At 45.1% G+C, this 27481-nt stretch overlaps 1 protein-coding gene across 2 annotated transcripts in view; it reads left to right on the top strand.

Moving 5' to 3' along the window:
• Window positions 1-27481, top strand: part of LOC117355534 (fucolectin-5-like) — a 59651-nt gene that overhangs the window by 16568 nt on the left and 15602 nt on the right. For both annotated transcript variants that reach the window (XM_033934235.1, XM_033934234.1), the window contains exons 3-4: window positions 5187-5457; window positions 25743-25906. In XM_033934235.1, the coding sequence (XP_033790126.1) occupies window positions 5187-5457; window positions 25743-25906 (435 nt within the window). The remainder of the gene's footprint in view (window positions 1-5186; window positions 5458-25742; window positions 25907-27481) is intronic.

Below are 27481 nucleotides of genomic sequence, written 5' to 3'. Positions count from 1 at the left end.
ATTTTGGTGACTCTTAGTTATAACCATGGATCATCCCCATCAGGTTTGGCTGTCTCCACGGTTGGCATGGTGGTGACTTCACAGCCAGCATTTGGGCATGGATGAGAGTCCTGCATGGAGTGGCGGGTGTGGCTCTGGTCACTTTGTTGCGTAGACAGGATAGACCAGGAAGTCTTTCTCTGTTCTCATTTACGGTGTTTCTAAGTTACTGTGATGGCTGCAACTTATTCAAAACACAGTGGCCAAATTAATATTTGGAAAGAGTAAATATGATCATGTTTCTCCTTTGTTGAAAGCCTTGCATTGGCTTCCGGTCTATTGGAGAGTCCAATTCAAATGTGCCAGTATTATATTCAAAATCCTATATGGGATTTTTTTCCCATTGATTACTTTATCGTTTAACTCCCAACATCCGTTATACTCTAGGGCAGGGGTAGGCAATTCCGGTCCTCAAGAGCCGGAGCCAGGTCAGGTTTTCAGGATATCCACAATAAATATGCATGAGGTAGATTTGCATCTCAAGGAGGCAGTGCATGCAAATCAATCTCATACATATTCATTGTGGAGATCCTGAAAACCTGACTGGAATTGCCTACCCCTGCTCTAGGGGAATTCACAAACTTAAACTAGCCTTCCCTTCTATTAGGACAGGGAACTCCGGTCCTCGAGAGCCGTATTCCAGTCGGGTTTTCAGGATTTCCCCAATGAATATGCTTGAGATCTGTTTGCATGCACTGCTTTCAATGCATATTCATTGGGGAAATCCTGAAAACCCGACTGGAATACGGCTCTCGAGGACCAGAGTTCCCTACCCCTGTATTAGGGGAATCAAATCTTTAGGTAGGCTCTATCATTCTTTGGCATTCTCCCTTGTAAAAATTTGGAATTATTTTCCTACAGAAATTAGGCTCCTTCCTACTCTGATAATCTTTTGGAAAACATTAAAGACTTATCTATTTCAGAAATCGTTAACTAACAAATAAAGGATTGCAATTGATGACTTGAAAGCCATCAGCGCTCAGGCACTGACCAGAAAGTAAGAAAATGGCAGCTCAGACCTGCCAGAAAATTTTGCTTGGAAATATAGCACAGCGAGGTTAGAAACATAGACATAGAACATGATGGCAGAAAAAGGCCATGGCCCTTCTAGTCTGCCCACACTAATGGCCCACCCCCTAACTACCTCCATGAAGAGATCCCACATGCCAATCCCATCTTTTCTTAAAATCTGGCACGCTGCTGGCCTCAATGATGTGTTGTGGAAGATTATTCCAGCGGTCAACCACCCTTTCGGTGAAGAAATATTTTCTGGTGTCGCCATGAAATTTCCCACCCCTGATTTTCAACGGATGCCCTCTTGTTGCCGTGGGTCCTTTAAGGAAAAAGAGATCCTCTTCCACCTCGATACGGCCTGTGACATATTTGAACGTCTCGATCATGTCTCCCCTCTCTCTGCATTCCTCGAGTGAGTACAGCTGCAACTTACCCAGTCGTTCCTCATACGGGAGATCCTTGAGACCTGAGACCATCCTGGTGGCCATTCGCTGAACCGACTCAACTCTCCGCACATCTTTTTGATAATGCGGCCTCCAGAATTGTACACAGTATTCCAGATGGGGTCTCACCATGGATCTGTACAACGGCATTATGACCTCGGGCTTACGGCTGACGAAACTTCTACGGATACAGCCCATGATTTGTCTAGCCCTGGATGAAGCTTTCTCCACTTGATTGGCAGTCTTCATGTGTTCGCTAATGATCACCCCAAGTCACGTTCTGCTACAGTCCTTGCTAGGATCTCACCATTTAGGGTGTAAGTCCTGCATGGATTTTTGCCGCCAAGGTGCATGACCTTGCATTTTTTGGCATTGAAACTTAGTTGCCAAGTCTTTGGCCAATGTTCCAGCAGGAGTAGGTCCTGCGTCATACTGTCGGGCATTGAGCTTTTGTCGGGCACTGTGCTTTCATCTGTTGTGCGGCTGCCTACCATGTTGCATAGTTTGGCGTCATCGGCGAATAATATAATTTTACCTCGAAGCCCCTCAGCCAAGTCTCTTACGAAGATGTTAAATAGGATTGGGCCCAAGACCGAGCCCTGCGGCACTCCGCTGATCACCTCCGTCGTATCGGAGAGGGTACCGTTTACCACTACCCTCTGAAGTCTACCTCTAAGCCAGTCCCTCTGAAGTCTACCTCTAAGCCAGTTAGGGAATCACTCAGAGTGCTCGTTTAAATATTAATGACCTTGTTGTAATACATTTGCATGGCAAAGTCAGAGACTGCTAGGAAGCTCGGAAAAGACCGCGGTAAGCCGTTTTGAGAATCCGCCGCTAAAATACGTGCACGCTAAACCAGCTGCAGCAGGCTTAATGACCACGTTAAAGGCAACGTTCAGTTTTGAGAATTTAGGCCAGGATGAGGAGTGACTATAATGGGACAGAGATGGTTCTTACGGTTCTTATGGTTCTTTTTCCATTTATCATGTATTCTGTGGGCTCCTTTTACGAAGGTGCGTAATAGCGTGTGCTAAACCACCGGCCGTGCTAGCCGCTACCGCCTCCTCTTGAGCAGGTGGTAGTTCTTCGGCTAGCGCGGGGGTTAGTGTGTGATGAGATGTCACGCGCGCTGAAGCTGCTACCTCGGCTTCGTAAAAGGAGCCCCGTGCCTTTAGGGAGATGATTTCTCTCATACTCATGCCAAATTTAAATTTCTATCCAACCCACTGTGGTGGTGAATGAAGCTGGTGGGAGCGCAGGAAGGCCTGTATGTTGTCATTTATGGTATTTTGCGGGTAGGGGACACTAGTTGGGATTTGAGAGGCTGCTTGTAAGAAGACTTTTTAGAGGGTAACACATGTTCGACATGCAGAAAATAGTTGCTATTCAACTGGGTGATGTCTACGTTCAACTGCTGAGAAGGGAACTCGCACTGTAATGCAGACTGTGTTTTATCATGGAATGCTTCTACTATTTGGGTTGTACTTGTGACTTGGATTGGCCTCCGCGAAGATGGGTTACTGGGCTAGATGGACCATTGGTCTGACCCAGTAAGGCTATTCTTATGTTCTTAATCTTGTTATTTTTTGAGATTCTGGAATGTTGCTACTCTTTGGGATTCTATATGGAATCTTGCTATTCTTTGGAGAATCCACATGGAATGTTAGTACTATTTGGGATTCTGGAATCTTGATACTCTTTGAGATTCTGGAATGTTGCTACTATTTTGGTTTTTGCCAGGTACTTGTGACTTGGATTGGCCTCCGTGAAGATGGGATATTGGTCTAGATGGACCGTTGGTCTGACCCAGTAAAGCTATTCTTATGTTCTTCCTGGCAGTGTTTTTCATGGTACAGAGGAGTTATGAGTATGTATGTACGGTACTTTAATCGAACAACTTGCAGTCAGCCAGCGAAGGAGTACAGCAAATTCATACCAACACATGCGTAGAGGTTACTGCTGATAGATTCAGGAAGGAGCAACATCCAGTTAGATGAGCCCCAAATCAGGTGTTCTTACATAACGATCACCCCCAAGAGCCTTCCCAAGTGCATAATAGGAAATTAGACTGCACATTAACAAAGAGAGGACATTTGTGGTTGGGAGTACTGATTCTTTTTCCATTACTTAACTTCTCTTAATGCCAACCCAATGACAGCTTATTTTTCTTCAATAGGCCAGAAATTAAGTAAGTCCTACTCACGCTCACATACTAGGTGGATAAGCTTTCCTGCAGGCACACCCTTACCTCATGTTCTATGTTTTACTGCTAACCAGTTTGTGGCAGTGTCCAGAAGGGTGAAAGGCACCGAAGGACCCCAGATTATTCTACAGTATTATCTTGGGGAAATCCACTGCTTATTCCTGTTTTACTCCTTGGGATCTAGCTACGTACTTGGGACCTGGGTTAGCCACTGTTGGAAACAGGATACTGGGCTTGATAGACCTTCTGTCTATCCCAGTATGGCAATTCTTATGTTCTTAAATAAGCCGAGTATAGGACAATCCAGCCGTTGTGACATCACTGATGAGTTTGGCTCTTAGGCATTGGTGGAATGAGGCAGTATGACATCATAAGCTCAGCTCTGGAATGTTGCTACTCTTTGGGTTTATGCCAGATACTTGGGACCTGGGTTTCCCATTGTTGGAAACAGGATACTGGACTTGATGGAACTTCAATCTATCCCAGTACGTCAATTCTTATGTTCTTATGTGAGCCAAGTATAGGACAACCCAGCCATTGTGACATCACTGGTGAGGTTGGTTCTTAGGCATTGGTGGAATGAGGCATTATGACATCAGGGAAAGGGATTTGTATACAGCCATTTTGTAGTTTTACAACCACACTCAAAGCAGTTTACATACAGGTACTCAAGCATTATCCCTATCTGTTCCAGTGGGCTCACAGTCTATCTAATGTACCTGGGGCAATGGGGGGATTAAGTGACATGCCCAGAGTTACAAGGAGCAGCTTGGGTTTGAACCCACAACCTCAGGATACTGAGCCTGTGGCTTTAACCATTGCACCTCTCTAGAAATCGAAATGTAGCAAAAGCGATCCAAGTGTAGGACAATCCAACCATTGTGACATCACTGATGAGGTTGGCTCCCATTCGTGGAATGAGACATTGTGACATCAGAATCTCAGATCTGGAATGTTGTTACTCTTTGGGTTTGGGGCTGCCAGGTACTTGGATTCTGGGTTGGCCACTGTTGGAAACAGAATACTGGGCTTGATGGACCTTCAATCTGTCCCAGTAAAGCAATTCTTATGTTCTTATCATTCTCTATATTCGAGCCACTTGAGGTTTAAGGTTTAAACAGCTACAATTACATTCAAATACAGGTATACTGCAAATTATGTCTTAATTTACAGATTTTAAACTCACTTAAGGCCAAAATACAGCCCTTGTTGGGCCCTGGTCTCACCCCGTGTACACATGATGTCATCACTATAATACTTTTGACACAGACTTTTTGTACCTAATATCTTTCTATTGTATGGAATATTGTAAAGTAAACTTTCTTTATATAATTGTCAACAGAAATCTCCTGAACCTCCAGGAACTAGAGCTCCACCTCTTGTGTTTGCAGACTCTTTGACTTTGTTTGTGAACTTTGTGTTTATTCTTATCATTCTGACCCCAACAATAATACACGTCTTGTTACATTTTTCCATTTGGGTTTCAGAGAACATAGCACGAAAAGGAGTGGCTACGCAGAGCTCCTTGATGGCCAGTGGGGTTCCCAAGTTTGCCATCGACGGAAATCAGAACGGTAATTACCACGAGTACTCCTGTACCCACACTTCCCATGATAACCGTCCCTGGTGGCAGCTGGATTTGCAGGAGTCCAAGAAAATTGCGGCTGTTGTGGTGGCGAATCGCATAGACTGCTGCTCAACGCGATTGACGGGGGCAGAGATCCGTGTTGGAAATAGCCCAGACCTCAACAATCCCTTGTGAGTCACTACTAATGCTTCTTAGTTGGGTTTTAGCAGAATAAGAACTCAAATGCTTAATACAATAGCACAGATAATGAAGACAGAATAGCCATGGAAGAATCTCAACGGGGCTGACCAGGCTGGACAACTGTCTGTTACTATCATCCTGGGTAGAGAAGTCTATACAAATGTCTAGACACAGCCAACATCAACTGAACTCCATTCTAGTTCCTGTCCCACTTCTGCCCTCCACATCTCCAAAATCCAACACAGTGTTGGCTTCCACCACGTCTACTGGTGGGGCATTTTGTGCTTTGATTCTTACAGGACTGATATTTACGGTAATCCGATTGCAAGACTCCCTTCTAGATCTTCTTACAAAATATGGAAAATACAAAGAGGCAGAAATCCAAATGTCAGGAAATAACAGCTCAAACGACCAACTAGTGGCAAATAAGGGAAAGCAGTTTACATACAGGTACTTCAAGCATTTTCCATGTCTGTCCCGGTGGACTCACAATCTATCTAATGCAGTGTTTTTCAAATTTTTTGGGCAAAGGCACACTTGTTTCATGAAAAAAATCACGAGGCACACCACCATTAGAAAATGTTAAAAAATTTAACTCTCTGCCTATATTGACTATATATAAAGTAATTCTCTTGAATAGGAATCAAATAAACACAAAGAAAGTATTTTATAATTACTTTATTACGAAATAAAAATTATAAAATACTTTATTCAGTGCGAAACCTGGGCCTGTTTGGCTGAACACAAAGCTGATATTCTGGCTGGAATCGAAGAAAGACACACACGTAGCTCTTCGTCAACAGCTCTCAGTCTCTCTCTGTATTTGGTTTTTATAGCATACAAAAATAGACAAATATACCCTCCATCCTTTTTATTAAACCACAATAGCAGTTTTTAGCGCAGGGAGCTGCGCTGAATGCCCAGCGCTGCTCTTGACGCTCATAGGCTCCCTGCGCTAAAAACCACTATTGCGGTTTAGTAAAAGGGGACCATATTGTAAAATATAGACAGCAGATATAAATTCAGAACTGTGCATAGTAAGTGAAGGGAAGTTTTCATCTCTGGGAATTTACCCAGTTAACTATTAAGTTATTTGGGCAAATTCCTTTGAAAACTGTGGTAATACTGCCTCCACTTTGCTAAATTTAAAATAAAATCATTTTTCCTACCTTGTCTGGTGATTTCTGGTTGCACTTTCTTCTTCTGACTGTGCATCCAATCTTTCTTCCCTTCTATCAGCCTGTATGCTTTCTCTCCTCCACACCTCATTCCCTCCCCCAACTTTTTCTTCCTCTCTCCCTGACCTTTCTTTCTTTTTTTCTGTTTCTCTTCTTTCCTTCTGTCTCCCTGCCTGCCCCCTTTCTTTCTTTCTCCCTGCCGTTCCCCAAGCCACTGCCACTGCCGCTGCCATCGGGGAACAGGACCCACCAATGGATAACAGACCCCAAAGCCGACGCCGACGCATGCTCTCCCTGACGTCAATTCTGCAATCGGAGAGGAAGTTCCGCCCAGCCAGGCAGCGATTGGCTGGCCCGAACTTCCTCTCCGACTGCAGACTTGACGTTGGGGAGAAGAAGACTTATCGGCTCGATAGATTAGATCGCCAAGACAAAGTGAGTCCTGGGTGATCGACTCACTTTGCCTTGGCGAGCTACTGGTGCCCCTGCCTCGGGCCCCCTGTCAGCTCCGGGCCCCTGAATGCAGGACTTGTAGTACTGCCCTGATGGCGGCCCTACGGCACACCAGGCAACATCTCGCGGCACACTAGTGTGCCGCGGAACAGTGGTTGAAAAACACTGATCTAATGTACCTGTGGCAATGGGGGGATTAAATGACTTGCCCAGGGTCACAAGGAGCAGCGTCGGGGTGCTGAGGCTGTAGCTTTAACCGCTAGACTATACTGTCCTCCGATACAGTATCAGAAGTGAGCTAAGTATAGAACAATGAAGCCATTGTGACATCACTGATGAGGTTGGCCCTTATTGGTGGAATGAGGCATTATGACATCAGGGAAAGGGGTTGGGACTTGTATACCGCCTTTTTGTAGTTTTACCACCTCACTCAAAGCGGTTTACACACAGGTAAGAACACAAGAAGTTGACTCCACTGGGTCAGACCGGAGGTCCATCTCGCCCAGCAGCCCGCTCCCGCGGTGGCCCACCAGGTCCCCGACCTGTGAAGTGAATTCTTGACCTTTATAATTTATCTCTACTTCTATAACCTACCTCTGCTGCTATCTGTACCCCTCAATCCCTTTATCCTTTAGGTACCTATCCAAACCTTCCTTAAACCCCTTTACTGTGCTCTCGCCTACTACAACCTCCGGAAGAGCATTCCATGCGTCCACCACCCTCTGGGTAAAAAAGAACTTCCTAGCATTGGTTCTAAACCTGTCCCCTTTCAATTTCTCCGAGTGACCCCTGGTGCTCGTGGTCCCTCGCAGTTCGAAGAATCTGTCCTTATCCACTTTCTCTATGCCCTTCAGGATCTTGAAGGTTTCTATCATGTCTCCTCTAAGTCTCCTCTTCTCCAGGGAGAACAGCCCCAGCATTTTCAACCTGTCGGCGTATGTAAAGTTTTCCATACCTCTTATCAGCTTAGTCGCTCTTCTCTGGACTCCCTCGAGTACAGCCATGTCTTTCTTGAGGTACGGCGACCAGTACTGGACACAATACTCCAGGTGAGGGCGCACCATTGCACGATACAGCGGCATGATAACTTCCTTTGTCCTGGTAGTGATACCCTTTTTGATGATGCCCAGCATTCTGTTTGCTCTCTTTGAGGCTGTCGCACACTGCGCTGATGGTTTCAAAGTTGTGTCCACCATCAACCCCAGGTCTCTTTCAAAGTTGCTCGCCCCTAGCAATATTCCCCCCATTTTGTAGCTGAACATCGGGTTCTTTATTTCCTACGTGCATGACCTTGCATTTCTCTATGTTGAAACTCATTTGCCACTTTTTTGCCCATTCCTCCAGTCTTGTCAAGTCCCTTTGCAGGTCCTCACAATCCTCCATGGTTTTGACCCTGTTACAGAGTTTGGTGTCATCAGAAAATTTAATGACCTCACATTTCGTCCCCGTCTCCAGGTCGTTGATAAACACGTTGAATAGAAGCGGTCCTAACACCGATCCCTGTGGAACTCCGCTCGTGACCCAAAGCCAGTCTGAGTAATGCCCTTTTACTCCAACCCTCTGTTTTCTGCCCGCCAGCCAGTGTCTAATCCATCGGTGGACATCCCCTTGCACCCCGTGATTTCACAGCTTCTTTAGCAGCCTTTCGTGGGGTACCTTGTCGAAGGCTTTTTGGAAGTCAAGATATATGATGTCTATGGCTTCCCCTTTATCCATCCGGCTGCTTATCCCCTCAAAGAAGTGCAGTAGGTTCATGAGGCATGACCTACCCTTGCAGAAGCCGTGTTGGCTCTCCTTCAGTTGTCCATTTTTTTCTATGTGCTCGCAGATTGTGTCCTTGACCAGTGCTTCCATCATATTTCCCGGGACCGAGGTCAGGCTTACCGGCCTGTAGTTTCCTGGGTCTCCCCTTGATCCCTTCTTAAAGATGGGTGTGACATTTGCTATTTTCCAGTCCTCTGGTATTTCCCCAGTCTTCATGGATAGATTACATATTTGACGAAGTGTTTCCGCTATTTCGTTTCTCAGTTCTTTTATTACCCTTGGGTGGATGCCGTCCGGACCTGGTGATTTGTCGCTCTTCAGTCTGTCTATGTAATGTAATGTAATGTAATTTATTTCTTATATACCGCTACATCCGTTAGGTTCTAAGCGGTTTACAGAAAATATACATTAAGATTAGAAATAAGAAAGGTACTTGAAAAATTCCCTTACTGTCCCGAAGGCTCACAATCTAACTAAAGTACCTGGAGGGTAATAGAGAAGTGAAAAGTAGAGTTAGAAGAAAAATAAAAATAAAATAAACATTTTAACAAGACAGCATTGATCTAAATACTTTGGAAGGTAGAAGAGAGGAGAGAAAGGAATAGAAGCAGAAGGGGGAGTCGTTGAACAGTAGAATTCTGGAGAAATTTAAATGATAGAAATAGAACAAAACAAAGACAAAAGGCAAAACAATAGATAAGATTAAAGATAAATCATAAGCTGGAAAGAAAAATAAAATAAAACTTTGTCTTCAATCCACGGTTTCAGCGTCAGTGATGAAGTGGAGCAAGTAAGTTTAGGAGGAGCGATTGACGTTTCCAGAAAGGACTTCTTCAGGGAAGAGACTTGGCAGACAGTCCCAGGATGCCTATGTCTCCTCCCCTGCGATGTTCTACCATCCATGCATTCCCTCCCAGACACACTGCCCGTGCCCCAGCCGCTCCAAGGATGCTGCCCCAGATGAGGCCCACGGTGAATGCAGGATTCTCTCCTCTGCGGGAAAGCCGCCCGGAGCCGAATGGGGGGAAGAGTTCACACTCTTGGTAGGATCGGGTCTGTGTGCTCTCGGTGGTTGTGGCTGGTCTCGTTTCTGCTTAGGTGTAAAAGCAGTTGATCTCCACTGCTGCTGATATTTAAAAGCAGGCAGATTGATCTCTCCAATGGATTGCAGGGGGAGGAGTTCCCACTCCTGGCAGGATCGGGTCTGTGGGCTCTTGGTGGTTGCGGTAGGTCTCGCTGCTGCTTGTATGTAAAAGCAGTTGTTTTTCTACTGCTGCTGATATTTAAAGCAGGTAGATTGATCTCTTAAACGGGATATAGGGGGAGGAGCTCACATGCCTGGTTGGATCGGGGCAAGGGCTCCTATTATAGGCAGCTGGTCTTGCTGCTACTTAGGTGTTAAAGCAGTTGATCTTCCTAGCAGACTGCAGGAGGTGTGGAGCTCACACTCCTGTCATGATCTGGTCTATGGGCTCTTGGAAGTTGCGGTTGGTCCCAAAGCTGCTTAGGTGTAAAAACAGTTGATCTTCTTATCGAATTGTAGGGGGGGGCGGATCTCACATTCCTGGCAGGTTCGGGTCTGTGGGTTCTTGGTGGTTGCGGATAGACCCGTTGCTGTTTAGGTGTAAAAGCAGTTGTTTTCCCAATGCTGCTGATATTTAAAAGCAGGCAGATTGATCTCTCCAACAAAATTGTATGGTGAAGAGCATACACGTCTGGTTGGATTGGGACAAAAGCTCTCGATAGTGGCGGCTGGTCTTGGTGCTGCTTAGGTGTAAAAGCAGTTGATCTCCTACTTCTGATAATATTTAAAAGCAAGCATATTGATTTTTCCAACGGAATGCTGGGGGAAGAGCTTACTTGTTTGGCTGGATCAGGGCAAAGGGCTCTCGGTAGTGGTGGCTGATCCTGTTGCTGCTTAGGTGTAAAAAAACAGTTGATCTTCCTAGTGGACTGCAGGGGGAGGTGGAGCTCACACTCTTGGTTGGATCGGGTCTGTGTGCTCTTGGTAGTTGCGGATAGTTCCGCTGTCTATCTGTCAGAGGACATCTTCTCGGCTCGCCTCTAGGTGGACCAGCTTTTCGTCGTGGTCTCCGTTTATAATCTCCTCGGGTTCTGGGATATTGGATGTGTCCTCTCTCGTGAAGACTGACGAGAAGAACTTATTTAACCTGTCAGCTATCTCTTTTTCCTCCTTTACTACTCCTTTCCTGTCTCCGTCGTCCAGTGGCCCCACTTCCTCTCTGGCTGGTTGTTTCCCCTTCACATACCTGAAGAAGGGTTTGAAGTTTCTTGCTTCTCCTGCCAGTCTTTCCTCATATTCTCTCTTTGCTTTCCTAACTTCTCGATGGCATTCCTTCTGGTGTCTTTTGTACTCCTTCTGGTTTTCTTTTGTTGGGTCCTTTTTCCATTTTCTGAAAGATGATTTCTTGTCACTTATCACCTTTCTTACTGCATTTGTTATCCACGCTGGATTTCTAGCTCGATTCTTTTTGCACCCTTTTCTAAACCTTGGGACGTATAGGTCTTGTGCCTCGTGCACCGTGCCCTTGAGCATGGCCCAGGCTTCCTCTACGGTCTTCACCTTCCCTGAGCTGTTGCTGAGCTTTTTCCCCACCATTTTCCTCATGGCCTTGTAATTTCCTTTTCTGTAGTTGAGGTACATCAAGCGTTTTCCCTATCTGTCCTGGTGGGCTCACAATCACCAATGTACCAAGGAAAATTTATTTCAAAAAGCAATCTTTAGTGACGAGGCATGTTAAAAACATAGTAACATAGTAGATGACAGCAGATAAAGACCCGAATGGTCCATCCAGTCTGCCCAACCTGATTCAATTTAAATTTTTTAATTTTTTCTTCTTAGCTATGTCCTTTTAAAAAAAAAAAAAATAAATAAATTATTTTTTTATAATTTTCAAACATTTGACAATAATATCAGTCAAAAAGCAAAAATACATGAACTGAAATCATTTTCATCATAAAGGATCAAAAACACTTGATCCCTACTTTTAGGAAAATAAACAACTTATCAAAGTATGGTTAGTCCACAATTACAGAGAACGGAGCTAAGAATAGACTGAGAAAGTTCATGAGGATAAGTGAAAAAAAAAAAGAAAATAGAGACTCGGCTTGATTACTTCAGAACCATTTATCATTGAGCAGAACTATTGGATTCAATCGTCACGATGAAGAGGTTAATTGACCTTTAGTGGCAATAAATTTAGATAACTGCTGCGGCTCAAAAAAAACATATCTGTTCTGTTGAGATACCAGGACACATTTGCAAGGATAGTGCAGAACGAAAGTCGTTCCTAACTGCAAAGCCTGCGGTCTCAAAAGCAAACACTGTGTTCTCCTTTTCTGGGTAGGCCTAGATACGCTGATGCATCTAATGATGTATTGTCCTACCATACAGATGTTTCAGCCATCACCCAACATGTGTTGGCAGCTGGACTGCATCAAGGACACAATCAGTCCCTATAACCAGGACTAGTAAAACACCTTGAAACAGGGTATACAATACATACACGTGTGAACTGCTTCAAAACATAAGAAATGCCTACATCGGGTTACAGGATCCGAGGCAACATGGCTTTACAAAAGGTAAATCGTGCCAAACGAACCTGATTGAATTTTTTGATTGGGTGACCAGAGAGCTGGATCGAGGACATATGCTAGATGTAATTTACTTGGATTTCAGCAAAGCCTTTGATACAGTTCCTCATAGGAGGCTGTTGAACAAACTTGAAGGGCTGAAGTTAGGACCCAAAGTGGTGAACTGGGTCAGAAACTGGCTGTCGGACAGACGCCAGAGGGTGGTGGTTAATGGAAGTCGCTCGAAGGAAGGAAAGGTGACTAGTGGAGTCCCTCAGGGTTCGGTGCTGGGGCCAATCCTGTTCAATATGTATGTAAGTGACATTGCTGAAGGGTTAGAAGGAAAAGTGTGCCTTTTTGCAGATGATACCAAGATTTGTAACAGAGTAGACACCGAAGAGGGAGTGGAAAATATGAAAAAGGATCTGCAAAAGTTAGAGGAATGGTCTAATGCCTGGCAACTAAAATTCAATGCAAAGAAATGCAGAGTAATGCATTTGGGGATTAATAATAGGAAGGAACCGTATATGCTGGGAGGAGAGAAGCTGATATGCACGGACGGGGAGAGGGACCTTGGGGTGATAGTGTCCGAAGATCTAAAGGCGAAAAAACAGTGTGACAAGGCAGTGGCTGCTGCCAGAAGGATTCTGGGCTGTATAAAGAGAGGCGTAGTCAGTAGAAGAAAGAAGGTGTTGATGCCCCTGTACAGGTCATTGGTGAGGCCCCACTTGGAGTATTGTGTTCAGTTTTGGAGACCGTATCTGGCGAAAGACGTAAGAAGACTTGAGGCAGTCCAGAGGAGGGCGACGAAAATGATAGGAGGCTTGCACCAGAAGACATATGAGGAGAGACTGGAAGCCCTGAATATGTATACCCTAGAGGAAAGGAGAGACAGGGGAGATATGATTCAGACGTTCAAATACTTAAAGGGTATTAACGTAGAACAAAATCTTTTCCTGAGAAAGGAAAATGGTAAAACCAGAGGACATAATTTGAGGTTGAGGGGTGGTAGATTCAGGGGCAATGTTAGGAAATTCTACTTTACGGAGAGGGTGGTGGATGCCTGGAATGCGCTCCCGAGAGAGGTGGTGGAGAGTAAAACTGTGACTGAGTTCAAAGAAGCATGGGATGAACACAGAAGATTTAGAATCAGAAAATAATATTAAAGATTGAACTAGGCCAGTTACTGGGCAGACTTGTACGGTCTGTGTCTGTGTATGGCCGTTTGGTGGAGGATGGGCAGGGGAGGGCTTCAATGGCTGGGAGGGTGTAGATGGGCTGGAGTAAGTCTTATCAGAGATTTCGGCAGTTGGAACCCAAGCACAGTACCGGGTAAAGCTTTGGATTCTCGCCCAGAAATAGCTAAGAAGAAAAAAAAAAAAAAAAAAAAATTTTAAATTGAATCAGGTTGGGCAGACTGGATGGACCATTCGGGTCTTTATCTGCCGTCATCTACTATGTTACTATGTTACTATGACCTGTGGTCCATCCAGTCTGGTGATCCGCACATGCGGAGGCTCAGCCAGGCGTACCCTGGTGTATACATTAGTCACTCGTATCCCTCAATGTGTCCTGCAAGAAGATGTGCGTCCAAATTTCCCTTAAATCCTAGAATGGTAGTTTCCTCCACCAAAACGTCAATAAAAAGACCAAAACAAGTGTTTTGAAGGACTTCACACTGGCCTTGAGCAATTTGTAAGCATTGAATACCTTGTGTCAGTGTGCTATTAGCTAGGAGATATACTGAAAAGATCTCATTCTTACCAGGCTGTTTGGATTTAAGGATCAAAATTAATTATATGAAATGATATGAAATCTTTTCTAAATGTTTTTTAAACATAGATATTGAGATTTTTTTGAGGTTTTATTTATTATCTGTTGCTTCTACTGATGTGCTAAATTGTATACTTCATTGAACCAGTTTATCAGGTAATTCTATTATGTAAGAATTGTATTATATTGTGCTGCACTTTGAATGCTTTCATTTGTATTACATGAATGTTCTTGAATCTGATTACATATTTTAGAAACATGACGGCAGATAAAGGCCACATGGCCCATCCACAGTAACCATTATCTTTTTCTCTCTCTGAGAGATCTCACGTGCCTATCCCAGGCCCTCTTGAATTCAGACACAGCCTCTGTTTCCACCACCTCTTCCAGAAGAGACTGTTCCACGCATCTACCACCCTTTCTGTAAAACAGTATTTCCTTTCCCCTCTTCTGCCTTTCCTCCAAAGTCTACAGATTGAGATCTTTAAGTCTGACCCCATACGCCTTATCACGAAGACCACACACCATTTTAGTAGCCTTCCTCTGGACCAACTCCATCCTTTTTATATATTTTTGAAGATGCGGCCTCCAGAATTGTACACAATATTTTAAATGAGGTCTCACCAAAGCCTTATACAGGGGCATCAATACCTCCTTTTTCCTACTGGCCAAACCTCTCCCTATGCAAACTAGCATCCTTCTAGCTTTCGTCGTCTCCTTTTCAACCTGTTTGGCCACCTTAAGGTCATCATCTACAATCACACTCAAGTCCCGCTCTTCCATCGTGCACATTAATTCTTCACCCCCTAAACTGTATTGTTCCCTCGGGTTTTTGCAGCCCAAATGCATGACCTTGCATTTCTTAGCATTAAATTTTAGCATTAAATTTCAGACCATTCTTCAAGCTTTGCCAGGTCTTTCTTCATGTTATTCACACTATCCGGCGTATCTACTCTTTTGCAGATTTTGGTATCATCCGCAAAGAGGCAAATCTTACCCGACAACTCTTCAGCAATATCATTTATAAAAATATTAAAAAGAACAGGCCCATGAACAGAACCTTGAGGCAAACCACTGGTAACATCCCTTTCCTCAGAGCGATCTCCATTGATCACTACCCTTTGTCACCTTCCACTCAACCAGTTCCTGACCCAACCCGTCACTTTGGGACCCATCCCAAGGGCACTCAGTGTGGAACACTGTCAAAGGCTTTGCTAAAATCTAATTACACCACATCTAGCATACATCCTCTATCCAATTCTCTGGTCACCCAGTCAAAGAAATTGACTGGGTGATTTGTCTGACAAGACTTATCTCTAGTGAATCCATGTTGCCTCCAGTCCTGTAATCCACAGGATTCCAGAAACTTGACCATTCTCTGTTTTAAAAGTGTTTCATTAATTTGCTTACCACAGAAGTCAGACTTATCGGCCTATAATTCCCTACTTCTTCCTTAAAACATAGAAACATAGAAATAGACGGCAGATAAGGGCCACGGCCCATCAAGTCTGCCCACTCCAATGACCCTCCCTATCTATCTTTGCGGATAGATCCCACATGTTTGTCCCATTTGGCCTTAAAATCTTGCACGCTTCTGGCCTCAATAACCTGAAGTGGAAGACTATTCTTACTTACTTACTTACTTACTTACTTACTTCCACTTTTGTAGAGAGGGACCATATTCGCCCTTTGTCAGTCCTCAAGTACCACTCCCGACTCTAGAAACTCGTTGAAAAGGTCAGTCAGCAAAGCCATCAGAACTTCCCTAATTTCCTTCAGCACCCTAGGATGTACACCATCCAGCCCCATTGCTTTGTCTGCCTTTATTTTAGCTAGCTCCTCACAAACACAACCCTCTGAAAATCGATCAGGGTCTACCACTCCTCCATCCCTATTCATGTTTGTCTTCTGTGGTCCCGCTCCCAGCGCTTCAGCCGTGAACACAGAACATAAATATTTGTTAAGCATTTCGGCCTTTTCTTTATCAGCTTCTACATATTCCTCCCCTTTACCTTTGAGTCTCACAATGCCACTTTTGCACTTCTTCCTATAGCTAATATATCTAAAAAAATGTCTTGTCTCTCTGTTTTACCATGTCAGCTATTTTTTCTTCCATTTGCATCTTTGCTTTCCTGACTACATGACCAGCCTCTCTTAACTTTTCCAGATATTTTTGCCTGTCTTCCTCTTTCTGCGATCTATTGTAGTTTATGAAAGCTAACCTCTTATTCCTTACCTTCTCAGCTACTACTTTTGAGAACCAAAGTGGCCTTCTTTTCCTCTTACTTTTACTTACTTGCCTCACAAAAAGGTTTGTCGCTCTTACAATTACTCCTTTCAGTTTTGCCCACTGCATTTACACTCCTTCCAGATGTTCCTACCAAGACAATAATTCCTTGACATAATGCCCCATCCGAACAAAGTTAGTTTTTTTTAAGTCTAGAACCTTTGCTTTTGAATGAACCCTCTCTATACCCATCTTAATATTAAATCGTACCATGCAATGATCACTGGATGCCAGATGATCGTCCACTGTAACATCAGAAACACTTTCCCCGTTTGTAAGCACTAAGTCCAGTATGACCTCATCTCGAGAGGGTTCCATTACCAACTGATGGAACAGTTCTCCTTGTGGAAAATCTCCTTGAATAACTTTGGGTTCTTCTTTGGTGGAATACAAGGGCATTATGTAAAAACTCATAGGGGTCGATATTCAAAGTGATTTATCCTCTTAGGAGAGGCACCTGACCAGTTAAATTGCCTCTGTAGGGTTATTCACTGATATTCAGTGGCACTTCACTAGTTAAGGCCGCACCGACAGCTAAGCACAAAGGTGGCTATTTTGTGGGCACTCCTATAAACAACTTGCTTAGCAGTTGACAGGGATAATTTGCCATCTTTAAAACTAGTCTGCACTGTATTTAAGGACGTCAGGTCAGTTGTGTAGTGAGGGTGGGGAGGGTGGGTGGACCCAGGCGCCTCCTATATGGGGACGCTGACACATCTCCTCCTTCCCACCCCCCAGCAGACCTCTTGAAATGATCGCCAGTGCGAGCAGCATCTTCCACCTGCTCATCACGCTGGCCTCGGCTCCCTTCTGACATCACTTGCTAGTTGGGGGACCAGGACGTGACATCAGAAGAGACCCGAGGCCGGTGTAAGCAGCAGGTGGAATGCTGCTCGCACCGGTGAACTTTTCATGAGGTGGGGTGGGGGCCATATGGTGCAGGGGGGAATGGGGAAGAGCAGGGTGTACCAACCTCCCCAGCTACACCACTGCATCTGGTCTGCTATGGTCTCCGTTGCACCCTCGCTATCAGGATGTCCTTTCTTCCCTATTAAGCTGATATCTTTTTAAGATACCTTGTTCCGAACCATGCTCTTTTGAGTGACTGTCGGCCTTTCCTCAGTTTCTAGTTTAAAAGCTGCCCTGTCTCCTTTTAAGTTGTTGACGCCAGCAGCCTGGTTCTACCCTGGTTAAGGTAGAGCCCATCTTTGCGGAATAGACTCCCCCTTCCCCAGTTCCTAACAAATTGAAAACCATTCTCCCTGTATCATTGCCTCATCCACACATTGAGACTCCGAGCTCTGCCTGTCTCTTGGGTCCTGAGCATGAAACAGGGAGCACGGGCTGAAAATGCTACCCTGGAGGTTCTAGATTTTAATTTCCTACCTAAGAGCCTAAATTTGGCTTCCGGAACCTCACTACTCCATTTTCCAATGTCATTGGTGCTCACATGTACCCAGAGAGCAGGCTCCTTGCCCAGCACTGTCTAAAATCTAGGTGATGCTTGAGATTCACCACCTTCGCACCAGGCAGGCAAGTGAGCAAGTGTTCCTCACGTCCACCAGCCACCCTGCTATCTACATGACTAGTGATTGAATCTTCCACTACAATGGCCATCCTAACCCTTCCCTCCTGGCCAGAAACCCCTGGAGACACATCCTTAGTGCAAAAGAATATTGCATCCCCTGGTGAGCAGGTCCTGGCTACAGGATTACTTCCTACTTCAACAGGGTGATGCTCTCCTTTAAGAAGACCTCTTTCCTCCAAGGCAGAAGAGGCTACCGGACTGGAGGTGGGCTTTCTCTACAACATCCCTGTAGGTCTCCTCTATGTACCTGTCTCCATCAGCTCCTCCAAGTCTGCTATTCGAGCCTAAGAGATCAGACCCATTCCTTGAGTGCTAGGAGCTCTTTGCACTAAATACACACATACGACCTCTCACCAAATGGGAGAAATCAAACATGGATAGCCCCCATCTTCATCTTAATATTGGTGATTTCTTTGTTAAGGAAGCAGGAATATGTACACTAAAGTCCCCTAAGATTGCTAGTTATGGTTAGACTTTGGTAATGTTTAACCCCATTCTTTATTAACGCGTAGCAACGGCAGTAACTGCTCCGATGCTCATAGAAATCCTATAGCCTTCTAATTAGTTCATGAGCATATAAATCAGAAATTAGCTCAGTAATAAGCAGAATATCTAATCTAATCCTTAGGTTTGTATACCGCATCATCTCCACGTTTGTAGAGCTCGACGCGGTTTACAGTAGGAGAAATAGGAAGGAACTATAACAGAGGGTTAGAGGAAGAAGTGTGAAGAAAATTTAGAGGACTTGGGATGCCAAGATATAAGAGTTTCCTTGATTCCTAAGTTGGAGGGAGACTTACATTTTTTGAGAAAAGCCAGGTTTTCAGATGTTTGCGGAAAACTTGGAGAGAGCTCAAGTTCCGAAGAGGGGAGGTAAGGTTGTTCCAGAGCTCAGTGATTTTGAAGTGGAGGGAGGTCCCTAGCTTTCCTGTGTGGGAAATGCCTTTTAGCGAGGGGAAGGATAGTTTTAATTGGTGGGAGGATCTGGTGGTATTAGGGTTTGAGGAATTCCAAGAAAGAGGGATAAAGAGAGGGGGTGGGAGGGAGAGAATTTAAGTCTGAACTGAGGCTTCCTGTGTCCGTTAGCCGTGCTTTATACTGATACTTTAGCAATTGTAAAATAGCCTCTTTAAATGCAAGCCTTTGAACTGTAACAGCGACTTTATGGCAAATTGTAACCGGTAAACTGTATATTATGTACAGTATATTAATATTAGACCCCTAGTATGTGTCAAGTTAGGATAACAACTTGTATCGTAAACTTGTACCGGTTCTGAGCTCTTTGGGAACAACGAGATAGAAAGCAAAATAAATAAGGAAAAAATATCCTTAAACTCTCTGAGCTTACCTATTTAAGTTCCCCTTTCCTGAAGTTTGCAAACACCTTCCCAGCAAGGTATTACCAATGAAGCCATCTCTGTTTCTGGAAGTCCTCTCACAGCACTTCTTCTCCACCTAACTGGGCTGCTTCTCCATCAATCTCCTCCTTTCTTGCTCAACAGCCGCCCCCTTTGTGGCCCTATCACTGATCCTCTTCTTTCTAAAGCTATCCCCTCTTCCTTGCACTTCCTGTTTTCACCCCATTTCAACCATTTCATTTCACTTATTCTATCCTATCCTTATATCCTTATCCTTATATCCTTATATATCCTATCCTATCCTATCCTATATATAATAAAAGGCTAGACGCGCATGCGCACTCCTATTTGCGTGCTTCCGTGATCAGTAGGTCTGTAGTCGCAGGAGTGCGCATGCGCGCTAATACGTCACTAGCCACCAATCACCTCCAGAAGCCGGGACCAATCTCCGTTCCTCCAGCGGGGGGGGGGGGGGTCTGGGAGGAGAGGGATCGCGGCCGCTCAGCGCCCCCACCGAGGAGCCCAGCAACTTTCCACTCGGGGCCTTCTACTGCCCTGATTTGCTCTGCCGCGTCTCTGATGATTTCATTAGGGACGTGCCAGAGTAAATCAGGGCAGTAGAAGGACCCGAAGCAGCGTGTGAAGACTGCTGCACACGCTGCTTGAATCGCCATGTGTAGTCGGGCCCGTGGGAAGGGAAGGGGGGGCGGCAAAGCACTCAGGACCGCATTTGTAGTTGGGACCGCGGGAAGGAAAAGGGGGGTAGAGGAAACGCTAATGCTGCTGCACAGGGAACTGGTGTGGGGGGAGGCAAATGGAGGGGGAGGGAATTCTGCTTTGGACAGACAGACAGAGGGAGGAAGGGAGACAGAAAGAAAAGAAGAAAGACACAGGGGCAGGTGCACAGGGAACTGGTGTGGGGGGAGGGAAATGGAGGGGGAGGGAATTATGCTTTGGACAGACAGACAGAGGGAGGAAGGGAGACAGAAAGAAAAGAAGAAAGACACAGGGGCAGGTGCACAGGGAACTGGTGTGGGGGGAGGGAAATAGAGGGGAAGGGAATGCTGCTTCGGACAGACAGACAAAGGGAGGAAGGGAGACAGAAAAGAAGAAAGACACAGGGGAGGGAGATACACAGAAAGAAAGACAGACAAAGGGGGCCAGAGACAGACAGAAAGAAAGACAGCGGGAGTCGCATCAGGAGGGGTGCGGGATGCGGCAGAGGGAACTTTTCCAATGGGTGCAACTGGGCAGCTGTCAGGAACCTCTGATCAGGGGCAGAGCAAGGTAAGTGTATCATAGGGATAAGAAGGAGGAGGGAGGGAGAAAAAGGAAGGGACGCCTACTGCTGGACAGGGGGAGAAGGAAAGAGGTGCTGATGGACGGGTGGGGTGTGTGTGAAGAAAAAGGAACGGAGGCCTATAATGTTCTTCTAATCCCATCTGGTCTGACTTTTTTACTCCTAATTATCCTTTCTCCCCAGTTGTCCAGTCTCAGGTTGATGTTTACCCAAGTCAACCTCTAGTATACTTTCCCCTTCCTCCAAAGGACAGCTACTAAAATGATCTTCATCATAAAACCTATGGGGTCAGACTTAAAGGGCTCAATATATATACTTTGGAGGAAAGATGGGAGGGGGAATGACAGAGGCATAAATGTGCAAGAGGAGAGTCTCTTTCAATTGAAAGGAGACTCTGACATAGGATGAAGATGAAAGGGAATGGACAACTTCAGAAAATAGTTTTTCATGGAGAGGGTGGTGAATGCGTGGAGTGACTTCTTGGTGAAGGTGATGCATAGAAAAATTGTATCTGAATTAAAGAAAGCTTGGGAAAAAGTATGTTGGCTCTCTGGGGGAGAGGAAGGGATATTACATGGCATGGTTGGGTAGACTAGATAGGCCATATGGTCTTTATCGGCCTTCATTTTTCTGTGTTTCTAACTCATAGGTCTTTTCCTGTTCCACCCCCATCAGTCTCCTGTGTGTGTGTTTAAACCTCTTCTTCCCTTCCAATAAGTATCTCTCTCCCTCTCTCTTTACCCTCCAGCCTCTCCTTATCTTCTCTAGATTATATCATGGAGAAAACAATCCATCATCAGCTCTGCTCCATCCAACATTATCTCAGGCTATCTCATAAATGTCTTCCTCTTCTAGTCCTCATGCTGTCTGGCCTAGTCATCTGTTCTTCTATTTCTACCTCCCCCCCCAGGGAAACCCAGACATGTCCTCTTTTGACTTTCCAAAACCCGGCAGTTTGTCTGGGCTTTGGAAAGCTCCAACAGGTTCCGGCCACATCTGGAGGGCATCTCAGCATGCACGGATGACGCCATATACACCCACGTATGCTCCAGGCCCTCCAGACAGGGCCGAATCTTGTCAGAGAAGAAGAGAGGAGGTTTGTGGGGGCGGAACTGGGAGAGGCTGGGGCAGAATGGGGCGGGGCCATATGGCTGGATTTTTGTGGCCTAAAAATTGCAACCTTACCCCCCCCACAAACACACACAGTTTTGCACACAACCCCCTCATGTACCTCACATCCTCCCTCTCTCCCTTTTGCTCTCAATTTTTTAAATACTAATCCTGGTCCTTTTGAATCTGCTGCAGAGGAAAAGCCAAACAGCCCAAATGTACAAGTGACACCATTCAAAGAGCTTTCCCTGCTTCCTCTTCACTCCCATCTCAGTATTTATAAGCAATCCAGTGCTGAAATGTACAGCGTCAGCATCTATGAGGCAAACATGGTTATTTTTACTACATAGGACTTTTTGGACCCCAGTTCGTTTGCAAAAATTAGATCGTTCCAAATCTAATAATAATCGCTTTATTTTTGTATACCACAATACCACAAGCAGTTCAGAGCGGTTTACAGAGGAAGAGACTGTACATATACAGCGATGTTACAGAAAGTATTGTCAGGTACATTTATAACAAATTTCAAATTAAATTGGTGACCCAAGAGAGGTTAGGAAAAGTCCGGAAATATGTCAGAGGTATAGCAGGTAACATCAGTGATAAGCAAGGTGGGGAGGGTTCAGAGAGATTTATCAAAGAGATCATCTGTTATTTTATGCCCACTGATATTTAGTTTCTGGAAGTCAATTTGGGGACAAATAAATATTGTTTAGAATCATATATTCCCTTGACATATGAAGCCATAATTTGTGGTACTATGTTACACGCTAAACCTTCCCTTGATAAATATAAAAGCCGTCTTTTCCTGGTTTTGACTGGAATAGCTGTTCAATTGATCACGAAAAACTGGAAAAAAGCCATGATAGATTAAACTACACTTTTTGGTGGACAAATGGTATGTAATACATAGAAATATGAGAGAATGAACGCAGAATGTTTGGGGTCCAATGTTTCATCTAACAAAGTAAGGGGTCCATTGGCTTTATTTGCTGCTTCACATTAATGGTTTATGTACTTTTCTTCTAAGTTTTTCCTTACACATCCGGGATGGGGGGTGGGGTGGGGGAGGGAGAGGTAATTGAGAAATTGATATTAATTCTTCATATCAATGTAATAAGTACAGTTGTCTTGTATTATTAATAATTGATAGAAGGGTGGATGGGTAAAGTTATGGTTCTATATACTAAGGGGCTCATAATCGAAAGAGAAAAACGTCTAAAAACCGGCCTAAGTCAGCACTTGGACGAACTTTGTCCAAATACGTCCAAGTGCTGATAATAAAAACGGGTTTTGGACGTATTTCTAAACGATCTAGGCCTTCACAGTGCCGCTGAACGATCAAAGCTAAACGGGGCGTTTCAGGAGGAGTGTCGAGGGCGGGAGTTGGGCGGGACGTGGGCTGGCTTAGACTTAGTCGTACAGCATGTATAACCGAAAGTTATACACCCGACGATCGACGGAACTTGGACGTTGTGACTTAGACCATTTAAAACATGGTCTAAGTCACAAAAACCCACCTAAAGTCACCAGATAAGCACTGCAAACACATAAAACAGACCCCTACATACTACCCAAGTGATCACCGACCCCCCAACCCCATAAAAATCGTAATCACATCTTTAAAATTCAGCCTCCAGACCATCATCACCTGGCAGCCTGGCATAGGAAAGCCTAGTCGTCCAGCACAGAGGTGGCTTAAGCCACCTTGGGGGTGGGTTAGGGACTCATGGAGAGGAGGACCCATGCCCATAAGCCCCTGTAATCACTGCATTGATACTTAAACATTGTGCACTCCCCTATACACCCCCAAAACCCTTTTTTACTGGCATATAAGTGGCTCCTGCAGCCATAAGGGCTATTAGGGTGGTAGATAAGTGGGTCTAGGGGATTCTGGAGGTAGTTTGGGGGCTCACTGTGACCTAAAAGGGAGCTTTAGGGAGGAGAAGACATGGCACCCTTTTTGTAAAGTTCACAGCAGTGCCCTGTAAGGTATCCCACTATTTAGGTGCCATGTCTGGGTGTTCAGTCCATCACTTTGCAGATCCCTCCCACGTCCAACAGGGTTTATTCTAGGCGTTTTGGACTTGGATGAAAAGTTGGACGAAAATGTGGTATAAAGATGGACGATTTATCAACTTGGACAATCAGATCGGCAGGACGTATAGTTAGACGATTTTCAAAACAAAAAAAATTTTGGATGTATTTTTCAAAAATGTGTTCTAGGCTGTTTTTTTACTTTGGACGACTTGTGACTTAGACGAAAACGGACTTAGACGTTCCTTTCGATTATGTCCCTCCACTTGTATAAAATGCTGTAATCTCAGAAATATTTTTCTGTATTCAATCAAATGTACTACACTGTTGTACTTTAAAAAATAATAAAATTTTTACTCCCATCTCAGTATTTTTAAGCAATCCAGTGCGGACTGGGGATGTTTCTAGAGGGAAAGAGAAGGCGGAGAAGAGCACTCTGTTCTGCGCATAAACCCTTCCTCTCTTTTCTTCCACTTTAGAATAGAGCAGCGAAACTTAGGTAGTTTTCTTTGTTCTGCCGTGTGGGCTACTGCTGCCTGATTTGGAAATAATTTTTTTCAATTTGGCTTATTGAGTCTATTTTTCGATTCGATTTGACTCAATTCACTTTTCCCGCCCAATCAGGGGTTTTCCCCCCTCCCCCAAAATGTCCTGGTGGGTTTATTTTGTAGCCTTTTCACCTATCCCATCCCTCTTTTCCCTCTCCAACCCCACGCCGGAGCTCTGGTGTAAATAAAACAAACAAAAAAGACTTTTCCTCTCTCACGCTTGCTGTCTGTCTAACACCAGCTCTGGCAGGATACACAGTTCAAATCTGACATATTGTAATCACAGAATAGAAAATACATTTTTTTCTACCTTCCACTGCCATAGCCACCACTTCTGTTTCTTTCCCACTGTCTACCAACTCTCTCTCTCTCTCTCTCTCTTCCTTCCTTGTGCCCTGGGGCAAATCTTTCTGTTCCCCTCCTTGCAGCATCATTCCCTTCCTCCCCTCCATTATCATGTGCAACATTTCTTTCTCTCTCCCCATGCGCCATCTCTCCCTGCCCTCCACACTATGTCCAACATTTCCCTCTCTCTCTTCTCCGTGCATGTTTCCTTCCCCTCCACCATATGCAGGATTTATCCCTCTCAACTCTTTCTACCTCTTTGTTTCATCTCTCCTTTCCCCTCCTCCACCCCTTTCTCTCTCCTCTTATTTCCATGTGCGCCATCTTTTCTCCCCCTCCCATCCCCCTGAGTAGCTGCTTTCCATCCTCACCTCCTTCCCATCTCCCTGTGCAGTAGTTTTCAATCCCTCCCTCCCATCCCCCTATGCAGCAGCACCCCACCGACCCTCCCACCCTAAGACCTGACATAGCTCTGAGCCTCTCAAAGCAGCAGTAACGGCGGTGGTTGGCCTTGAACAGACAGCGCTTTGAATGTGCTGCTCGCATCCTGCCCCGCTAGGACTTCCCTCTGGCACATCATCAATGCAGGTCACAAATAGCCCATTCAGAGCGCTTTGAGAGGCCCAGAGCTAAGTCAGGTTGGTCACAATCTAGTGTCTGCTTTACTCCTACCCATCTCTTTTATCCTTCAGTGACAGGACGGTAGGGCCAGATTAAGGAGCAAAGTGTCTCTTTCTTTACCTTTTGAGACTCCCCTCCCCTCTCAGTAATCCTGAGCCTTTATCATAGCATATTTCTGGCTATATCTGTCTGAGTAGAATGTACCTCACTTCTCAGCCTCTGAACCCTCCCCTTCTTCTTAGCACAGGAACTGCCTGAAAATGTCTCAGCGCATGTCTCTCTCTAACTCACTCTTTATGGTTCTGTCTGCAATTTTCAGATGCGGCAAAATCACCGATGTCAGCCAGGGCTCTGTGTTCAAGCTGTGCTGTGGCGGGATGGAAGGTCGCTACGTCACTGTGGTTATTCCTGACCGCACAGAGTACCTGACGCTGTGTGAGGTGGAGGTGTATCCTGCAATGGAGAACGGCAATGAGAACTCGTGTAAGTAACTGGGTTCAGCCTCTGAACTGCTTAACTGTTGTAGGCTCTCGTCAACAGATGCCAGGACCCATCTTTGGAGTCAGCGCCCAAGAAAAAGATTTAGGCGTCCTGGTAGAAGATACCCTGAATTTATGTCCAATGTGTGGTGGCAGATAAAAAACGCAAAGAAGATGGTAGGAATTCTTAGGAAAGGGATGGCAAATAAGCGCCTCTGTTGTTCTCCGTGGTGTGACCTCACCTTGAGTACGGTGTCTCAAAAACGATTACGTGAAATTAGGAAAGGTTCAGAAAAAAGCGACCAAAATAATAAAGAGGATAGGAAGAAAGGCTGTAGAGGTAAGGGCTCTTCAGGTTGGAAAAGAGATGGCTTCAGGGGGAAGGGACAGATACAACGGAGGTGATGGAGAATGGGTAAGAGTAGTGAGAGGCGCCCGCTCCTTTCCCACTCTGGCCTGCCCTTTTCTTCTCTTCCAACATATCTCTAGTTGAAGTTGTTGCTCCTCGTGACCCCGTCAGCTCACCCTCTGATGTCACTTCCTATGTGCGGCCCCCGGAAGTGACATCAGAGGAAGAGCCAATGGGGTGGTGAGAAGCGCATCGTTGACCTCCGCGAACAACAACTTTAACTAGAGGTATGGGGAAGAGAAGGGGGCATGTGTGCGATGAAGGGGGGGAATGGAAAGAGGTGGGGAGAGGCAGAGAGGAGGAGGGGTGCCAGCCTCCCACCAACATGGCGCCTGGACCACCCCTTTCGCACCTCCCGCTTACTATGCCACTGGGTAAAAATAAATTGGGTCACACCAATGGTCCGATTCAAGTCACAAGAACCTGGCAAACCCCCCAAAAGTAGCACCATTTATGCTACTGACACCAGGGAAGCAGCATCTGTCTCAGTAGCAAACTATGGACTTTTCCTCCAGGAACTTATCCAAACCCAGCTAAGCTAGCCACTGTTACCACATCCTGTGGCAACGAGTTCCAGAGCTTTAATATTCTTTGAATGAAAAAATATTTCCTTCTATTTGTTTGAAAAGTATTTCCATCTAAGTTCCCTCAGAATGCCCCAGCCAACTTCAACAGTTTTTTGAGATACAGCGATCAGAACAAAAAGCAGTACTCAAGGAGATGTCACACCATGGAGGGATTCCAAGCCATTATAATATTTGTCATATTCTTCACCATCCCTTTCCTAAGAATTCTTAGCATCCTGTTTGCTCTTTGGGCGGATGATTTCAGCGTTGTGTCTACCATGACACCCAGATCCTTTTCTTGGCCGCTAACCCCCAAGGTGGACCCTAGCATCCGGTAACTGATTCGGATTAATCTTCTCAATGTGCATCACTTTGCATTTATCCACATTAAATTTCATCTGCCACTTGGATGCAAAGTCTTCCAATTTCCTAAGGTCTTCCTGCAATTTTTCACAGCCCTCATGGGTTTGGACAATTTTGAATAGTTTTGTGTCCTCTGCAAATCTAGGGGTCCTTTTACTAAGGCACACTAAAGATTAGCGCATGCTAACAGAATATAGAATGGGCACCTTAGCATTTTAGCGCGCCTTAGTAAAAAGACCCT

Source organism: Geotrypetes seraphini, chromosome 2 (genome assembly GCF_902459505.1).
Source record: "Geotrypetes seraphini chromosome 2, aGeoSer1.1, whole genome shotgun sequence".
NCBI lineage: Eukaryota > Metazoa > Chordata > Amphibia > Gymnophiona > Dermophiidae > Geotrypetes > Geotrypetes seraphini.
This window is presented reverse-complemented; position numbering and strand designations above follow the sequence as displayed.